Raw genomic sequence first — 17,247 nt, forward strand, 5'->3', positions numbered from 1 at the left:
GGCGCCCGCGGGGGCCGCGGGGGGCGCGGGGGGCGCGGGCAGCAGCGGCGACGCGGGGCCCGGGCCCCCTCCGCGGCCGGCGGCCGGCTGCTGCTCCGCGCCGTCGGGGAACGCGGGCCGCTCCGAGGACGCAGGCGCGCGGCCGCCGCACATGACGCACCCAGCGAGGCGGCGGCGCGCTCGCACCTGGGCGCCGCGCGGGCCGGAGGCGAGGCTAAAGCCCGGAGGCGTGACATCGGGGCGTGGCCTCGTGGGCGGGGCCTCGGGGACGTGGGGGCGGGGCCGGCACCCGAGCCCCGAAGGGAGGCGGCTGTCCCGCAGGTGTCTCCCGAGGAAGACGTTACTCGGCGCCTGATGCCATCCCAGCTACTCGGGAAGGCTGAGATCTGAGGATCGCGGTTCAAAGCCAACCCCCGAAGGAGGAGGCTGCAATGCGTGGTAAGAAATGTACGCATTGTCCTGCCCATGTAATTGTAACTCCTCTGTACAATATGTTCACAAATAAAATAAAATAAAATTTAAAAAAAAAGCCAACCCCTGGCAGGAACAGTCCGGGAGACTCTTAGGTCCCAAGAACAACAATAAGGCTGGAAGTTGAGCTGTGGCCCAAAGTGGTAGAGCACCAGTCTTGGGGCAGCGTTCAGGTCCCGAATTCAAGCCCCAAGACCGAGAAAAACAGAAGCACCAAACTGCGATACCCAAGCAACTCTTCGTTGGTCTATAAAACAATGTGCACAGCCGGGCGCCGGTGGCTCCCGCCTGTCATCCCAGCTACTCAGGAGGCTGAGATCTGAGGATCGCGGTTCAAAGCCAGCCCGGGCAGCAAAGTCCGTGGGACTCTGATCTCCAACGAACCACCAGAAAACCGGAAGTGGCGCGGTGGCTCAAGTGGCAGAGCGCTCGCCTTGAGCTGAAGAGCGCAGGGACAGCGCCCACGACCCCAAAACAAAAACAATGTGCACACTGAAAAGAAGCCCACAGATCAGGAAACGCCTCTTCCTAGTTGGCCGCATCGTTTTTAGATGACTGTGTCTTTACTCATAGACGGTGTACACCCGTGCCCACGAGGGAAGGTGGAGCAGAGACGGCATCCGTGGAAAGCGGGTGGAAAGCAGAGGGGAACCCTCAGCTGCCCTGGACGTCGAAGAAAACGAGCCAAGGAACTGAAGGGCGGTGATGGGCGGGCAGGAATGAGAGCGGGAACCGCTGGCACTAAGAACAGAGATGTTCGCGACCCCGATTCGTGAAAGGCAGTGTAGAGTAAGACGATGCGGACTGTCATTGTGAAGACGCGGTTGTTTGTGACTTCAGCTAAGTATATGCCGCAGCGTTGTGAAATTCACGCAGCCACGTAATCTCAATTAATCTTTGGACAACAAGAAGGCAGACAGTTCAGGCGGGGAGCGGACAGGGAAGTGGGCGGAGCCGGGGACGGGGGCGTGGCACTGCGGGTGGGTGTGGTCCGCGAGCTGGTAAAGCGCCGCTCGGCCTCAGGGTGTGGCCCAACCCAGGTAAACCGGAGAAAGGGCGGAGCCTCGTCTGGCAGAAGTGGGTGGGGCTTTGGGTGGGCGGCGGGGTGGGTGTGGCCTGCGTGCATATATGTAAATGACGCCCACTTAGCTTGGAAGCTTTGTAGTTGTGGGCGTGGCTTACTCGGGTAGACAGAAGAGTGGGCGGAGCCCAGGGTGTGTGTGTGAGGGGGTCTTGCATTGGGGCGTGTGCCTGGAGGTCGACCAATGAGATAAGGGAGGCGGTGCCACGTCCTAATGTGGCGTTCCCGGAAGCTAAGGCCAGGAGTTTGGAGGAAGGCGCGCTCAGTCGCAGCATTCCGGCTTGGTTTGGGAGTGCCAGCCCACCCTCGACCCTCCCCTCCCGGCTGGTTTCCTGAGACCCAGCAGCGAGCGCCTTTACCTCAGCCCTGGTTTCAAGGGAAGGCTCACCCCGCCCTCATCCCCGCACAGTGCTCTCATTGGCTCGCTGGGCCCGTCAGCCCGCCCCTCCTGGGATGTGATTGGACAGCGGCGGATACTGATGTCCCAGCGACAGGTCCCGTCCGGAAGTGATGGGCAGGTGGCTGCCGGCCGCCTACGGGGCGGGAGGCCGGACTGGGGATCTGGAGCAGGACGGACCGGACTGAGTCACGGGGGCTGCGGCCGGGAAGAGGCAGCAGGGCAGAGCCGGGCATGACGGGGCACCGAGTCAAGAGCCCGGTCCCTGCCAGGAGCGCTCCTCTTCCTGTTTCGCAATGCTGCCTGCAGACCATTTCGGAGACACCTGTCATTAGGGCGATCCCGTGAAAGCAGCCTGGCGTCGGGCCCACGACCCCGAGGACGACGAGGTCATCCATCCCGAGCCGCGCGTGCGCCGGGCCCTGCGCGATCGGGGCGCCGCGCGGCCCCCCCAGCTAGCTCTGCCCAAAGTGCTCGCTCCGGCCCCGGCTCCGGCTCTGCCTCTCCCTCCCTCCCTCCCTCCCTCCTGCCCTTCTCTCTCTTAGGTTTATTGGAGGTTAGAGTCTCCCGGACTTTCCTGCCCAGGCTGGCTTCGAACCGTGATCCTTAGAACTCAGCCTCCTGGATAGTTTAGGATTACAGGCGCGAGCCACCGGTGCCAGCCTTTCCTTTTCTAACCGTTGCTTGAATTTAGGGCCTCCCTTTCCCACTCAACTCTCTCTGCTATATGCTGGCCCTCTACTGCTCTACTGAACCAGATTGTTGCTGGAATCAGAGATAAGTCTCTGGGATTTGCTGGCCTGGCTTTGAACCTTGATCCTCGAGGCACCAGTTTGGGCTCAACTGTGCAACTGTTTAACATTTACCAACTTGGGGCATTACCTATTGAACTGCTTACATCACTGCTTCGAAGCTGACTCCGGGTGGGGTCACTATTGGTTGTCTCTAACTTTAAATACTCATCTGTTACCATCTCCCAGCTCTTACACAAGACTTACTCAACAGGCTAGTAAACATTATCCTGTTGCAGAGACCATAATTAATTAAGCCCATGGTTTATTAAAGCCATTCTGCCACGGGTAAACAATGTATTTGAGTCAGTTTACACTGTTATTTTGTACTTTTGGTCTCTCTCCCTAGATTCACCCACTGTGTGTGTGCATGTGTGCGTGTGTGTGTGTGTGCAGGTCCTGGAGCTTGGCACTGTCCTTAAACTTTTTTTGTTGGAGGCTAGTGTTCTACCACTTGAGCCACAGCTTCATTTCTCTCTCTCTCTTTTTGTGCTTAATTGGACATAAGAGTGGAGATTAAAGCCAGGCACCGGAGGCTCATGCCTAATCCTACCTACTCAGGAGGCTGAGATCTGAGGATCACAATTCAAAGCCAGCCCGTGTAGGAAAGTCTGTGAGGCTCTTATCTCCAGTGAATCACCAGAAAACCAGAAGTGGCACTGTGGCTCAAGTGGTAGAACACTTGCCTTGAGCTGAAGAGCTGAGGGACAGTGCCAAGGCCCAGAGTTCAAGCCTTATGACTGACCAAAAGAAAAAAAAAAGTAGCGATTAACCACTTTTTAGGAGGTGTGGATAACTTATGTTATCATAACTTATAATCTTTTCTATTGTGCCAGTACGGGGGCTTGAACTCAGGGCCTCACACTTTTCCTGGCATTCTAATTGAGCCACACAGTTCCACCTGCAGCTTTTGATGGTGATTACAATCTCACCAGGCATTTCTGCCCAGCCTGGACTTGGACCACAAGCCTCAGATGTCAGCCTGCTGTAGTATTACAGGTGTGAGATGCCATCATCCCCTATGTGTTCTTGAGACAGTGTCTGGTTATATCCTCCATGCTTGCCTGAAACCTGCCCTCCTCCTGCCTCTGCCTCCCAAGTGCTGGCTGGCATTACAGGAGTGCACCGCACACAGGTGAGGTTTTGTTACACATCCTGTAACTCGGTTCATTCACAATCTGATGTTCCCAGGGTCTCTCCTCAGTCCTCCGGTCTGTCTGCATGGATGGTGGTGTGTGAGAATCACTCTTTCCAGCACATGTGTACCCTGTTTCCAACTCCCTCAACTCCACCTTCTCAAACACAGCAAGTCGCCACAGGAGAGGAACTTGTATAATTCAGTACAAATGTTTATTTTTGCAACGAGAACCGCACACAAAAAAAAAAACCTTTAGTATATAAGTGAAAAGTCTGAATTTCCTTCTACAAATGTCTAAAGTGTTGAAATACAAGTCTCAGATTCACTGATAAAATTATTAGCCAAGCAACCTGTGCATACAGTACAGCGAGTTTCTCTCATATAGGACTAAGGTTTCTAGTACTGTGGGAGCAACTTGAACATGGCCGGAGAAATGAAATCGATCCCAGTTCTAATTACAGCCCTGTCTGTGGAAACCCCAGCAAAGAAGGTGTGGAGAGGCCCTAGCAGAATGCTAAGCCTTGAGCAGGAAGGCTCAGACAAAAGCATGTCTCAGTGAAGTCTTTCAACAACAGGAGCAAAATCAGGAAGGTGGGATGAGAAAGAAGGAAGCAGGAAGATGTCCTCACTCAGCGGAGGGTGAAGTACGTACGGTGGGCTGAACGGGTGCTTAATTCTCCCCTGGCTGAGATACCCATGGCCCCGCCGCCTCCCGAAAAAGGGAGATGTGGGCTAATACACAGTTCCAGAAAGTTCAATGCATGTCTCTGCATGCTATATACTCGTGTCTGTCCCCGTGGGTTCCTTTATGGACAGGTGCGGGCAGGGGAGGATCCTGTGGGAGGGGAATGTGAACACACCTAAGTGTGCCTGGTTAGACGAACCCTGAGCTGAGGTGCAAGGCGGGATGGGGCAGTGGTGTGGCGGAGGACGCGGGAGGGTGAGGCCGGGGGAGTGCGGGGCTGGACCCACAGAAGAGCGGGTGCCACGTTCTGTCCCCGCAGCTGTGTGCCAGAAGGGCTCCTGGGCAGAAAAAGGCAGGGCGGGCCAGGGAGAGTAGTTTTGGGGTTGTTGGTGGCTGTGGGAAGTTCTCGGAAGGTGGGGGGGGCCACCCTGGGGCCCTGGGGCCTGGCCTAGTCAACAGTTGGTTCACAAAGAAATGTCAGGGAGACGCCAGCAATTAAAAAAGAGAGACGTGTTTATTCCATGATCAGTACAGACGCATGTTCACCGTATCCAAGTCAAACCAGTCAGTGACTCCCGAGTTTGGCCGACACCGAGCGAGGCACCAGCGTCGCGGTGCAGAGCGGGTTCTCATGGCACGCATTACCTCACCAAGGGCTTTGATTATAAAATTAAAAACAAAAAAGAAAAAAAAAAAAGGTCGGGAAAGAACGGCTGGCCGGTCAGACCCGGGGCGCCGGGCGGGGCGGGGCTCTGCCTCCCGCGGTGGTCTCCCCAGGCCCGCCTCGTCCCCAGGCCCCTTTCCTTCCTTTCTTGGTAAAAAAAGATTGGACATTAAAAACGAAGCCAACAAATGGGGGAGAGGGAGGACGAGAGATCGCAGCTTTCTGATTTTATAATTAATTAAAAATAGACTAATAAAAGTTTGAAACTGAATAAAATATAGGCAGGAGGGTTTTTTTTGTATATGTTTTGCTTTTTTTGTGTTTTCTTTTTCTTTTTTTCTTTTTTTTTCTTTTTTTCTTTTTTTACACCAGTTTGGTGGAGTCACCAACAAACTTCAAACAAAGATATGCCAGCTATGTTCACTACACAGTACAGCCACGGTCACACACGGCCGCAGCGGGGCGGGCCGCTGCCCACGGACACCAGCACACCATTTCCGAGGGAAGCGGTGCCATCGTGTCTGGAGAGGAGATAATTAAAAATAAAATAGATTTCAGCAACAACAAAAATATATATAGAAAAAAAAAACCAGAAACCAAAAAAAAAAAAAAAAAAAAAAGAACAAAACAAAAAACCCAAAAAAACAAAAAACCCAGGAACACAGGTGGGAAGAACTGACTTTGGTTGGTGAGCGAGGCCCGCACGTGCGGCCACGGACACACACACACACCTCCACGGCACGATTCCCTTTTGCACAAGCGAACACTTAGAGAGCGGCTCTCGATTAAAGGCTTGTGGGGGGAGGGGAGGGCGTCTGTTCAAGGCAAAGTCAGTGCCAGCAGGGGGTGGCCGGTGCCAAGCCCGCCCGGCAGCCCTCCAGGGCCCGGCCGAGCCTCCTGGGGGACGGGCGGCCATGCTGCGTTGTGGGCCAGGACTCCCGGCGGGCAGGGCGCCGCGGACGCCACGTTCTCACGGACAGGAAACCAGTCAGGGTGGCAGCGACGATGTCTGTGTATACTGTGTAGACATTTGGCGGAGAGAAGGGCCTCTCGCCCGGTGCCGGGTGGGGGCGCGCGGGGCGCGGGTCTGGCCGGCACGCGGGCGCCCGCGGCGCGGGGCTCATGTCCTCCGGCTGGCTGTAAGGCAGGCGGGCTCCGCGCTCCAGCGCTCCCGCCAGGCCCGCCCCGGGCACAGCATGCATGGGGCCAGGCCCCGCTTCCTCCACGCCCCTAACACTATGGAGAGTCCACGTTTCCCAGAAAAGTCACAGTCACAGTCACCGAGGTGCTCTCAGAAGAGGTTCTCTTCAAATATGGACAAGAGATCGCTCTGGAAATTCATGTCAATCGTAGCTTCCATCTGGGGAAAGGGGAAAGGAAGAAGATGGCGGTGAGGGGAGAGCCGGGCGGGCCTGCCCGCCTCCCACCTCGGGTGCGGGTGCTGGGACCCCGGCTCACCGCCTCCCGCCGCCGCCGCTCCTGCTCCCGCTTCCTGGCCAGCTCCCGCTGCTGATCCAGCATGGACTGGGGCTGCGAGCTCTGGGCCTGGGGGGCGGCGGCCGCGGCCACAGCGGCCTGCTGCTGCTGCTGCTGCTGCTGCTGCTGCTCCTGCCGCTGCTGCTGCTGCTGCTCCTGGCGCCGCCGCGCCTCCTCGTGCACGCGCCGCGCCTGCTCCAGCGCCTCCTCGTCCTCTCGGTTCCTGGGCGCGGCAGGACCCCCAGTCAGCCTGGTCCTTCCGGGCGCCCCTCCCCAGCCCACGCCCTGCCCGGACCCCGCACCTCATGCGCTCCTGCCGAAGCCGCTCCTTCTCCTTCTCGGCGTGCTCGGCCTGGGCCTTCAGCGCCTTCTCGCGCTCCTCCTTCTCGCGGGCCACGCGGCGGAACTGCTCGAAGCTCTCGCTGGAGGACTTGGCGGTGGAGGACGGGGCAGTCGGATGTTTCTGGACCAGGCTAGCCCAGGAGCCCATGTTCTTGATCTTCAGGTCCTGCGGAGCGGAGGCGGGCAGGGGTGGGGTGGGGTGAGGGGCTGTCCCGTGGGAGGTGCACGGCAGGGGACCCTTGCGGCAAAGGCCGGTACCTTTTTGGGTGCCACCGGAGTCTTGGGCTCCTGCTTGGGTTTGTCCTTGTCAGGCGCCCCGGGCGGCGGTGCCGACTGCTCAGGGGGCCGGATCACGGGCCGCCCGACCTCCACAGGCTTCATCTCAGGCCCTGGAAGACAAAGAGCCCATGGGCCTGGGCACAGGGCACCCTGAGGGCCCTGGGCTTCATACCCCTCCCCCCCGCCCTGGATGGCGCGGGCACTCACGCTGGGGCAGGTGGACTGGAGCCTTGATGTTCTCGGGGTGCTTGGGGGGCTCTGGCCGCAGCGAGGGGCTGAAGGGCTCGTTGCGGATGATGGGCGAGTGGGTCTTCTCCTCCTTCACCACCACCAGGGGCTGCGGCTGTACCACCGAGGGCGGGCGCAGCTCCTGTGACACAGGGCAGCCGGGCTGGTGAGGCGATGGGCTTCCGGCTGCCCCTCCCCCTCCCCGGCCCCGCCCCTCACCTGCTTCTTGGGCTGGACGCTTTGCTGGGGGGGAGACTGGTGGGTGAGGCTCTGGAACGGCGGCATCTGGGGGGAATGTATCATCAACGGGGAGGGGGCTTCGCGGAGGTGACCTAGGACAGAGGCAAGGAGGGCGTCCGGTCACTGCAGGGCCTTCCAACCCCCACCCGCGAGCGACGAAGGGGCAGGCTGGATGACAGCTGGCCGTGGCCCCAGTGGTCCTCCTCCCCAGTGGAGGGGCAGGCCGGGTGCCACCGCCCCGCGTGACCTTGCACTCCGCCAGCTTTGAAATCCACACGCCTTGTCTCATGCTTTGGGGCGGAGGCGGGCGCCTACATCTCTAGACGGTTCCGAGGCGGGCCCGGGGTGGCCGGGTCAGGGTCCTCCCTCAGCCTGCATGCCCCGGGCAGACGCCTAGGCTGTGCCCCTGCCCATAGGGAGTGGGGAGCACAGGGCCTGGGGCCACGGCTCACAGCCCACCAATGACCTGCGCCCAACCACGACCCGAGACCAACCCTGACGCGAGACAGAGGGCAGGCGGGCCCGGGGCTGGCAAGAGGCTGCTCACAGAACCGCACCCCGGCCCAGGGCTCTGGGGCTGCTGGGGGTCAGTGGGGCCGCCGGGCGTCAGTGGGGCTTCGGCTGAAGCCGCCAGTGGGGTTTCAGTCCCCCATCCTTTTTTTTTTTTTTGGGTTGGTTGTGGAGCTTGAACTCTGGGCCTGGGCGCTGTCCCTCAGCTCTTCAGCTCAAGGCGAGCGCTCTACCACTTGAGCCACAGCGCCACTTCCGGTTTTCTCAGTGGAGATCGGAGTGTCTCGGACTCTCCTGCCCAGCTGGCTTTGAACCGAGATCCTCAGACCTCAGCCTCCTGAGTGGCTAGAATGACAGGCGTGAGCCCCTGGCGCCCGGCTCCCCCATCCTTCGTAGACTCTGCCTTCGGCTCCAGGCAGCCCTGGCCCTGGTGTCCCGGCTCCATCCTCCACGGGGATGCTCGCATGCTCGGGGTGAGCGGGCACAGCTGCGCGGCCGGCCTGGCCCCAGTTCCCGGGGGGGGGGGGGGGGGGGGGGGGTTGGCGCAGCTGCTGTTGGCGCAGGGCGTGTGGGAACCCACTCGGCACCTGGCAGTCCGCACTGGGCGCGGGAAGAGTCGCAGCCCCGCTTTGCTACTCAATTTGGGGGCCAGAACTTGGTACCCCCTCCCCCCGGCCAAGGCCTGGGTGCTGTGACCGGGTATCCCCCCCCCCCCCGGCCAAGGCCTGGGTGCTGTGACTGGGTTACCCTCCCCCCTGGCCAAGGCCTGGGTGCTGTGACTGGGTACCTCCCCCTCCCCCCCCCCCCCCCGCCAAGGCCTGGGTGCTGTGACTGGGTTACCCTCCCCCCTGGCCAAGGCCTGGGTGCTGTGACCGGGTACCTCCCCCCCCCCCCCCCGCCAAGGCCTGGGTGCTGTGACTGGGTTACCCTCCCCCCTGGCCAAGGCCTGGGTGCTGTGACCAAGTCCCTCAAGGATCCGCTCAATCACAGCGGGGTGTTCTGCCGTCACATGCGTCCAAGGCGGAGGGGCTGGCCCCGCCCGTGCTGCCCCTGGGCCTGGCTCTGGGGTGCACTGGGGGCTGTCACTTCCCTTTAACCCCGGTGCTCCCCAATAAGGTCTTCATACTGTTGGGGGGGGTCTCAAGCTGCTAAAAGAAAAAACTGCCTGGTCACAAATATCGGGGGGGGGTCCTCGTGCTGCGTCCCCTGGCCACTACCCCTGGGGGGGGTCACCAGGAACCCCCTCCGGGGTCAGGCTTTCCCTCCCGGCAGGATTTCAGTGCACTGTGAGGCTCCACAGCACCCGTTGTACAAGAGCTGGGGGTGGTGGCGGTGGCGGTGGAGGGGAGGTCTTGCCCTCGGCCATCTTGGTCAGCAAGGCAGACAAATGTCCAACAAGGGAGCGATCCCTGGATGCAGCCCCCCCGCCCCGCCCCGTCCCTGGATGCAGCCCCCCCCCGCCCCTGCCCTGGTCCCTGGATGCAGCCCCCCCCCCCCGCCCCCGCCCTGGTCCCTGGATGCAGCCCCCCCCCCCCCCGCCCTGGTCCCTGGATGCAGCCCCCCCCCCCGCCCCGTCCCTGGATGCAGCCCCCCCCGCCCCTGCCCTGGTCCCTGGATGCAGCCCCCCCCCCCCCGCCCCTGCCCTGGTCCCTGGATGCAGCCCCCCCCCCCCGCCCCTGCCCTGGTCCCTGGATGCAGCCCCCCCCCGCCCCTGCCCTGGTCCCTGGATGCAGCCCCCCCCCCCCGCCCCTGCCCTGGTCCCTAGGGTGTGGTGTGGCTCTGTGTCCACGTGAGCGCAGAGCACAGACCTGCCTTCACCAGACTCCGCTTACCAGTCGAGTAGGGGTCCGACTTGTGGTGCCGAGGGGAGGGATGGTGCTGGATGACCTGCTGGGGCTTGGCGGGCTGAGGTGGGGGCGGCTGCTGGCCGGGGGGCGGGTGGGGGGGCTGCTGGCTGGGGGGTGGCGGGGGCTGGATGTGAGCAGAGAACTGCATGGGCGGCAAGTGCACGGGCCGGGGCGGGGGTGGGGGCTGCGGCTGGGGCGGGGGCTGCGGCTGGGGCGGGGGCGGGGGCGGCGGCGGCTGCTGGAGCTGCGGCTGCGGCACGGAGGGGTGGGGTGGGGGTGGCAGTGGGGGCGGGGGCTGGGACTGCACCTTCACGGAAGGGAGTAGCGGCGTGGGGGGCTGTACCTTCTGCAGCTGCTGCAGGTACAGCTGCATCTGCATGGAGGTGAGGGGCGGGGCAGGGGGCTCCTCGTCCTCCAGCAGCACTTGGGGCGGCTGAGCCATGGGGGGCTGGGGGAGCAGGGGGGGCTGGGCCAGGGCGGGGGACACAGCTGGGGGCCGGGTGGGCTTGGGCGGCAGGGCCGCAGCTCGGTTGCTGGGCCGCGATGGCTGCTGGGGCAGTGCATTGTGCAAAGCTGGAGGGGGCAGAAAAGAAGGGTGGTGAGGCCAGGGCGGGGCCTGGCACGTGCCCCCCACCCCCACCCCATCGCACCCCCTGGGCCGCCTCCCTGGCTCGTCACTCCCAGAGGGCACCTGTCCACCAGGCTGTCCCTGCACATGCCGTCTGGCCAGAGGTTGACCTTTGTCCAGATGACTGCCCGGCACCCCGTAACTATAAACTTCAGAGGAGTCCCATCCTTGGAAACTAACCCAAGGCCTAACTCCACTGAGATGAGAACTAACTCATCCTGGCGTGCTGGTCCTGGGGCTTGAACTCGGGGCCTGGGTGCGGCCTCTGAGCTCCACCATCAAGTGGAGTTGAAGCCACAGCTCCATTTTTCCACTTTCTGGGGATTCACTGGGGAGGAAACTCTCCCAGCTTTCCTGCCCTGGCTAGCCTTGACACTTCCATCCTCAGATCTCAGTCTCCTGAGTAGCTGGGATTACAGGCATGAGCCACCAGCTTAGATGCCAACGGTCCCGGGGTTGCCCCAAAGTACTTGTACATCACGGCCCGGCAGAATTGGGGCAGTGCCATGGCTCACCTGGAGGAGAAACTACAGCGTGCTGGTTGAGATGGGGCGGAGTGCCGTGCTCGGGCGGCTGGGGCAGGTGAGGGGGCAGCTCGGGCTGCTGCAGGTGGAGGATGGGCTGGGTGAAGTGGCCGATGGGGTCGAAGACGCTGCCCGGGAGCTGGGGCTCCAGGACAGGCACCTGGGCGGTGATGAAGGGTGGGGGCGAGGACTTCATGGCGGGAGGGGCCTGCTGCGGGATGGAGGGCGGTGGAGGCGGCGGTGGCGGCGGCGGCTGCTGCGGCTGCGGTGGTGGCGGGGGCGGTGGAGGCTGCTGGGGGGCTGGGGGGGGCTGCTGGGGGGCCGGGGCCTGGGCCGGCGGCTGATGGTGGTGGTGATGATGCTGTGTACACGGAGAGAGACACACAGGCTGATGTCAGGCAAGGCAGGCCAGAGGCCAGGCCCCGGGGCGGGCCCCGGACGCCAGCCATCCCTTGGGGAGGGACCCGTTCCCGGAACGACGTACCTTCTTCTGGTCCCTCCCAGGGTGCCCCTTCTTTTTGGACTTCGGAGCCATCTCTGCAGAGAAAAGAGAAGGTGGTGAGGCTCTGGAGGAGCAGGGGAGTGAGCTGGCTTCGGACACGGAAGAGGAGAAAGCTGCAGAAGGCAGCGCAGGATGAGGGCAGGTGACACGGAGCGAGAAGGTCCAGGCTGGGTTCGGATCGGTCGGTCACCCCGGGGTGGAGGGAAGCGGTGGAGGGGACCCCCACCTGCCCACCCGCGGTCTTGAGGCACTGCGATGGGGAATTACCCCCCCCACACCACCGGCGCCATTCCTATGCCGAAAGGCGAGCTAGGGAGCCCCACGCCTGCCCAGCACACGGGGATATCTGAAACCCCCACTCACTGCAGAGCAAGTGAGGAGAGAGCATGCTAGTTCAGGGTTACACGCAGTGATGGGGATGGAGGCACGGCTGTCCCACTGCATGGCTGCTGAAGGCCCTGGCGTTTTCCCAGACAAAGCAGAGCAGCTCAGGCGGGGCGCGCGTCGGGGCTGGCCCGGGCCGCCATGGACCCCGGGACACATAGCCAGCGAGTGGGAAGCGAGGGCAGGGCGTGCGTGCCGCCGGCGAGGTGCCCGCGGCCAGCAGAGGGCACAGGCCCGAGGGGACACCTTCTGAGGGACAGCGTCGAGGGGCTGCAGAGGGGCCCTGAGCTTGCTGTCGGCAGCCGTGCTGTGCCCGCTCTGCAGAGCTGTGCCCACCCCTGCCGCCACCCCAAAAGCTTATGCTCAACTGTTTCCGCCAGCTGGGTGGCCCTTCACCAAACAAGATGGTGTGCAAGCCTAGGCCGGAAGCAGGGCGCTCGGAACAGGGTCTCCGGGATTGCGGGCCCCGAGGCATGGCCACGGCCGGCCCGGCTGTCCCTGAGCTTCCTGCCCAGGATGTCCAGCTCGCCACGGGGGTCGGTGGATGACATCTTCCCCAACAAGGCTACTTTGTGTGAGATGTCCGGGCCCGGGAGGGGGCAGCAGCATGCCACCTATGGGGATGTGACAGGACCCGGTGCCCGGCACGAGCTAGAGACAAGACCGGGACACACACGCACACGCACACACTCAGCAGCCACAGACACATCCTCAGAACCAATGAAGTGGAGGACATCTAGGACACGTGAACTCAAGCCCAGCACCCGGACGGAGGTGCCAGACCTCAGAACTCTTTGGGTGAGACACAAACATCTGTGGCACTGGCTGGAGACCCCAGAACTGCAGAGAGAGAAGGGGTGCCAGGGAAGGCAAGGTCTCAGAAGCTCCAGGGGAGCGTGAGGAAGAGGCTGGCTCTTCTGGCCCATTCCAGTGCAGGGAAGTGGTGGGAGGGGGCTGGGCAGGGAGCGGGGCCGCTAGGGGCGTGGCCTGGCCACTGAGCCAAGCCTAAGGGAGGTGCCCCATGCTGGCTGAGCGCAGACAAAATGTATGGGGGGGGGGGCCGCACTATGGTCTTTCATCTATGTAAGGAGGGGTGGCGGTGGCTCCATCCCTCACCAGCGCCGGGTGTGGGAGCAAGCAGCGGAACTGTGGGAGTCTAGGGAGACGTCTGCGGCCTTGAGAAGGTCACAGGGAGCATCCTGGGGCCCAAGGAGACTAGGAAGATAGGACGTGGGACGCCCCCCCCCCCCCAGCCTCTGCAGCCCAGGCCCCTGCGGCAGTTACTAGTAAGAAGACAAGACAAGAAGCGCACAGCTTCACAGCACTCCGGCCTGAGACACCCCCACACAAGACTCTCTAGAAAGGGTTTACATGGAGATGGCCTTAAGTACTGTGTGATCTTTATTCCGTGACAATCTTCAACTCAACACAAATTTCAGCTTTATACAGGATGGTAATTGTACAAAGGAATAAAATGTTACTGCAAAATCTGAGTTAAAACGCTGATTTCTTCCCCCCCACCCAGCCCCACTCCAGGGGAGGGAGAGAAGAGGGCCAAAAGGCAGGGCGATGGGGGGCAGGGAGGAGGGGGAAGGGGAGGAGCGGCTGCCGCCGGCCAGCCAGGACAGAGGCCTTGGGTGGCACCTCCTGGTGCCCAGAGAACAGGTTACAACAGCGGCCCGTTGTCTCTCTGGCTTATTCCCAGGGCACCAAATACAGGTCACTTTTTTTGTTTTGTGCTGGTACTGGGGCTTGAACTCAGGGCCTCGGGCTCTCTACCACTTGAGTCACAGCTCCACTTCTGGCTTGTTTGATGGTTTAATTGGATGTAAGAATCTCCTGGACTTTTCCTGCCTAGGGCTGGCTTCGCACTGAGCCCCTCAGCCTCCTGAACAGGCAGGATTACAGGCCCGAGCCGGTGGTCGGCTACAAGTGAATCTAAAGCACTTTCAAGTTCTACAGGTCCTGAGCGAACTGTCAGCTGGAAGCCTTACGGGCGAGGAAGACTGGGTCCCTGGCCATCAAGGACAGGAGGCCCTGGCGGGAGGGCTGGCGGTGGCTGTGGCTGCCGCGGTGCACACCCGTGTGGTCAGGGGCAGGGGGGACAGGCAGCCTAGACACTGGGAGAAGCTAGGCTGCTGCTTGGTCCAAGACAGCAGAAATCTTCCCAGAAAGAGAGTGCCAGCAGCTTCCCAACTGTCCTGTGGGAACCTCTGGGCATGAAGCCCCTCATCCCAGCCAAGCCAAGTTCACAGGAGCACGTCAGGCGCAGGCCAAAGGGCAGCTGAAAATAGAGTCTGTTTGGCAAACGTGGCTGACTGGAAACTGGAAGCCCAGAGAGGATCGGGAGCGGCCTGTAAGCTCAAGAGTGCTACTGCGGGGTCCTGTGGGGTCCTGCGGGGTCCTGGGGAGGCTGGGCTCGATCTGGGGGCCACAGCAAGTCTGGGCCGAGAGGAACCCAGGGACTCAAGGAGCCAGGGAGGCAGGAGAGGCGGTGGCATGTCCCCAGCCTGGCTCAGCCCCAGGACAGGGCAGCCTGCAAGGCGTCCGTGTCCGCCGTGCGGCGGCTGGGCCCCAGCGGACATGTGAAGTACGCTTGAAGCAAGAAAGAAGAAGAGCCCAGGCCGGAGCGCAGACGCTGCTCCTAACGCGCCGCCACGGGGCGGCTTTCTGTTCAGAGGCTGGATTCATGACCAAAAAAGGGCCTACATTTATTTTTAGCGCAAAAAGCGGGGGAAAAGTAGCCTGTTGGGTGCCTCTGGGAGGGTCAGCTGGGGTGGCCGCCCTCGCCTGGGTAGTGCGGACATCTAGGAGGTCGGTGCACAGGGCATCAGAAGGGAGCAGGGTGTGTGTGTGTGTGTGCGCGTGTGTGTGTCCCTCACCAACAGCCCAGAAGATACTCTCCCTATGGGACTTGAGGGAAGCAGATAAAGAAGCCGGGAAAAAGCCCATTACACCAGCTTAAGCATTCAGCCACGAGGGGATGGGGACGGGAGGGCTCGAGGAGGCTGAGCGGCGTGCTGGGCCCCGGCGGGTCACACAGCCAGGGGTGGCACTGCCCAGCCCTCAAGGGAAGGAGGCACCCCCTCCTTGTCTGGGAAAGCCGGGGAAGCCAGCACACTCTTCCTGAGCGGAAGCAGATCTTCCCTGGGCTAAAGTCACAAGGTCCCAGAAGGGAGCAGTTAAGGTCCAGAGTCTCAGACAAAGCCGGGGGGAGGGACCGAGAGAGGAGACGCACTCTGATCGGGTATCACACACAGCGCAGCACCACAGCGGGCACGGGGAGATTGTCATCACCCATCAGGAGGCGCCACCCACCCAGAGGCCCCGGGAACGGGAGGCAGGCAGATCAGCCCGAGTCTCTGTACAGGCAGGCCAGGCAAGCAGCCTTCCCAAAGGCGGGATCTAGGCGTGTGCTGCCGGCGTGACCGCTCCACCCCGGGGACAGGCCCAGGCCTCTGAGGAGTTCCATAACTCGATGGAGTCCTGTCCCTTTCACAGAAGAAAATGGGACTTAAGCTAGAGCTTGCTGGGAGGGAATCTGGAACTGAAGACCGTTTTATTAAGAGTCCGTGTCCAGTGATTAGGCAGGACCTACGTAGAGGAAGAGAGAAATCAGTGTGAGAGAAGTGGTGTGGAATGTACCATTCAAGTCACAAGAACAGAAGAACTGCAGACCGAGCCAGCCTGTGCCCTGGTGGCCCAAAGGGCACAGGAGAGCAGCACCAGAGATGGGGAGCTCCGCCCCCGGCCTCCTCGGGTGGGGACAGACCCACCTCCACAGATCCTCTGTGCACCCTGAGCCTGCCTGTGCTTCCAGACAAACGCGCCCTCACTTGACGAGTTCCACGTGTGTGTGCCTGCCTGCGTGTGTGCGTGTGCCCACCACGGCCGCTCAGGGCCCCGCCCTGTCCCAGCCAGGGACACCAGGCTCACCACCACCAGGTATGTCCGCTCCCAGCCTTCCCTTGGGCCGTGGCCCAGGAAGAAAAAGCCTGGCACTGTGGGCACCGCGCTGCGGCCGGGGCAGGAGTCAAGCTCCCGAGGCACACAAGATAAAGAGGAATCTGTGACATGTAGCTGAGGGAGGAGGAAGGGAAAGAGAAGAAAGGAACGAGAGAGACAGAGCAAGCAGTTGGAGGGGGAAATGGTCCCCCTCTCCCGCCTTGTCTGGGACTCCAGCCTGGCTCCTGGACCAGGGCGGCCGCTGGGCCGGCTCCACCCACGCGGCACTGGCGCCTCTGGAGTCACGGATGCCCCCCCACGCCTGGGAAAAACCCGCCCACCCCGCCTCTCGCTGCTGGCCACATTCCACAAGGCTGGCCTCACCCCGGGGGAAGCCCCGGGCCCCCACTGCAAGGCTGTGTGTGCACGTGCATCGTCACCTGGCTGTGCCCCCCACCCCCGCTGAGTCCCTCAGAGACCCTTGGGGCAGGAAGCTGGGCTGGACGTGTGGTCAGCAGAGAGCACCCCCTCGCCCATCTGCGCCTCCCAGCTCAAATCTTTTCAGAACACCAAGCATTCCCGTCTCCCCTGGAGCTGAGAAACGCCCACACTGTCCAGTCCTGGGAAAAGGAAACCAAGACTCTGAGCTGGCTGGGCGACACGCCTGGGCAGATGGAAAAGAAGAGCAAAATCTGAGGGACCCTCCCCCAAACTGCCCCAGCCCATGTGGGGGGCGGCGGGAGGTGTGGCTGCGGACAGGGAGGCCTCTGCGTCGGGCCCCGCCCCGCCCCTCCGGAAGAGGTGCCAGCAACGTGCTGGCCGAGACCTACAGGGCGTCCCAGGACACCCTCTGCCCCGGCCCGCACGCGGTGCCGGACAGCAGGGCCCGGCTCTGTCCACAGCCTGCCCGGGAGAGTGGCGGGAAGGTCTCGCCACAGACCGCTTCCAAGGTGTGGTACGGTGGCACACGAGCTATACCGGACGGTATCCGCCTGGCCGGACACTAAACCCTTGAGCGGCTGAAAGCAGAGCCCCGTGAGAGATCGCACAACCCAAGTAGTAGCCGGGCTCAGTGTGCTGCAGGGTGAGGGCCGGCTGGGCCAGCACCCCGAGCC

At 62.1% G+C, this 17,247-nt stretch overlaps 1 protein-coding gene across 3 annotated transcripts in view; it reads right to left on the reverse strand.

Moving 5' to 3' along the window:
* Nucleotides 1-5,058: 5,058 nt before the first annotated feature.
* The window catches only part of Brd4 (bromodomain containing 4), a 74,391-nt gene continuing 62,202 nt past the window's right edge, over nucleotides 5,059-17,247 (reverse strand). The window contains exons 12-20 of one of the 3 annotated variants that reach the window (XM_070008160.1): nucleotides 11,786-11,838; nucleotides 11,293-11,662; nucleotides 10,135-10,722; nucleotides 7,772-7,884; nucleotides 7,532-7,694; nucleotides 7,304-7,434; nucleotides 7,006-7,211; nucleotides 6,686-6,926; nucleotides 5,059-6,587 (exon numbers count right to left, since the gene is read on the reverse strand). In XM_070008160.1, coding sequence (XP_069864261.1) covers nucleotides 6,519-6,587; nucleotides 6,686-6,926; nucleotides 7,006-7,211; nucleotides 7,304-7,434; nucleotides 7,532-7,694; nucleotides 7,772-7,884; nucleotides 10,135-10,722; nucleotides 11,293-11,662; nucleotides 11,786-11,838 — 1,934 coding nt within the window. In that variant the 3' untranslated portion in view covers nucleotides 5,059-6,518. Of the gene's footprint in view, nucleotides 6,588-6,685; nucleotides 6,927-7,005; nucleotides 7,212-7,303; nucleotides 7,435-7,531; nucleotides 7,885-10,134; nucleotides 10,723-11,292; nucleotides 11,663-11,785; nucleotides 11,839-13,551; nucleotides 15,782-17,247 lie in introns of those variants that run through there. The other 2 variants (XR_011368907.1, XM_070008161.1) reach the window with 2 other exon arrangements.

The sequence above is a fragment of the Dipodomys merriami genome, unplaced genomic scaffold (genome assembly GCF_024711535.1).
Source record: "Dipodomys merriami isolate MVZ:Mamm:240054 unplaced genomic scaffold, mDipMer1.0.p SCAF_70, whole genome shotgun sequence".
In the NCBI taxonomy this organism is placed as follows: Eukaryota; Metazoa; Chordata; class Mammalia; order Rodentia; family Heteromyidae; genus Dipodomys; species Dipodomys merriami.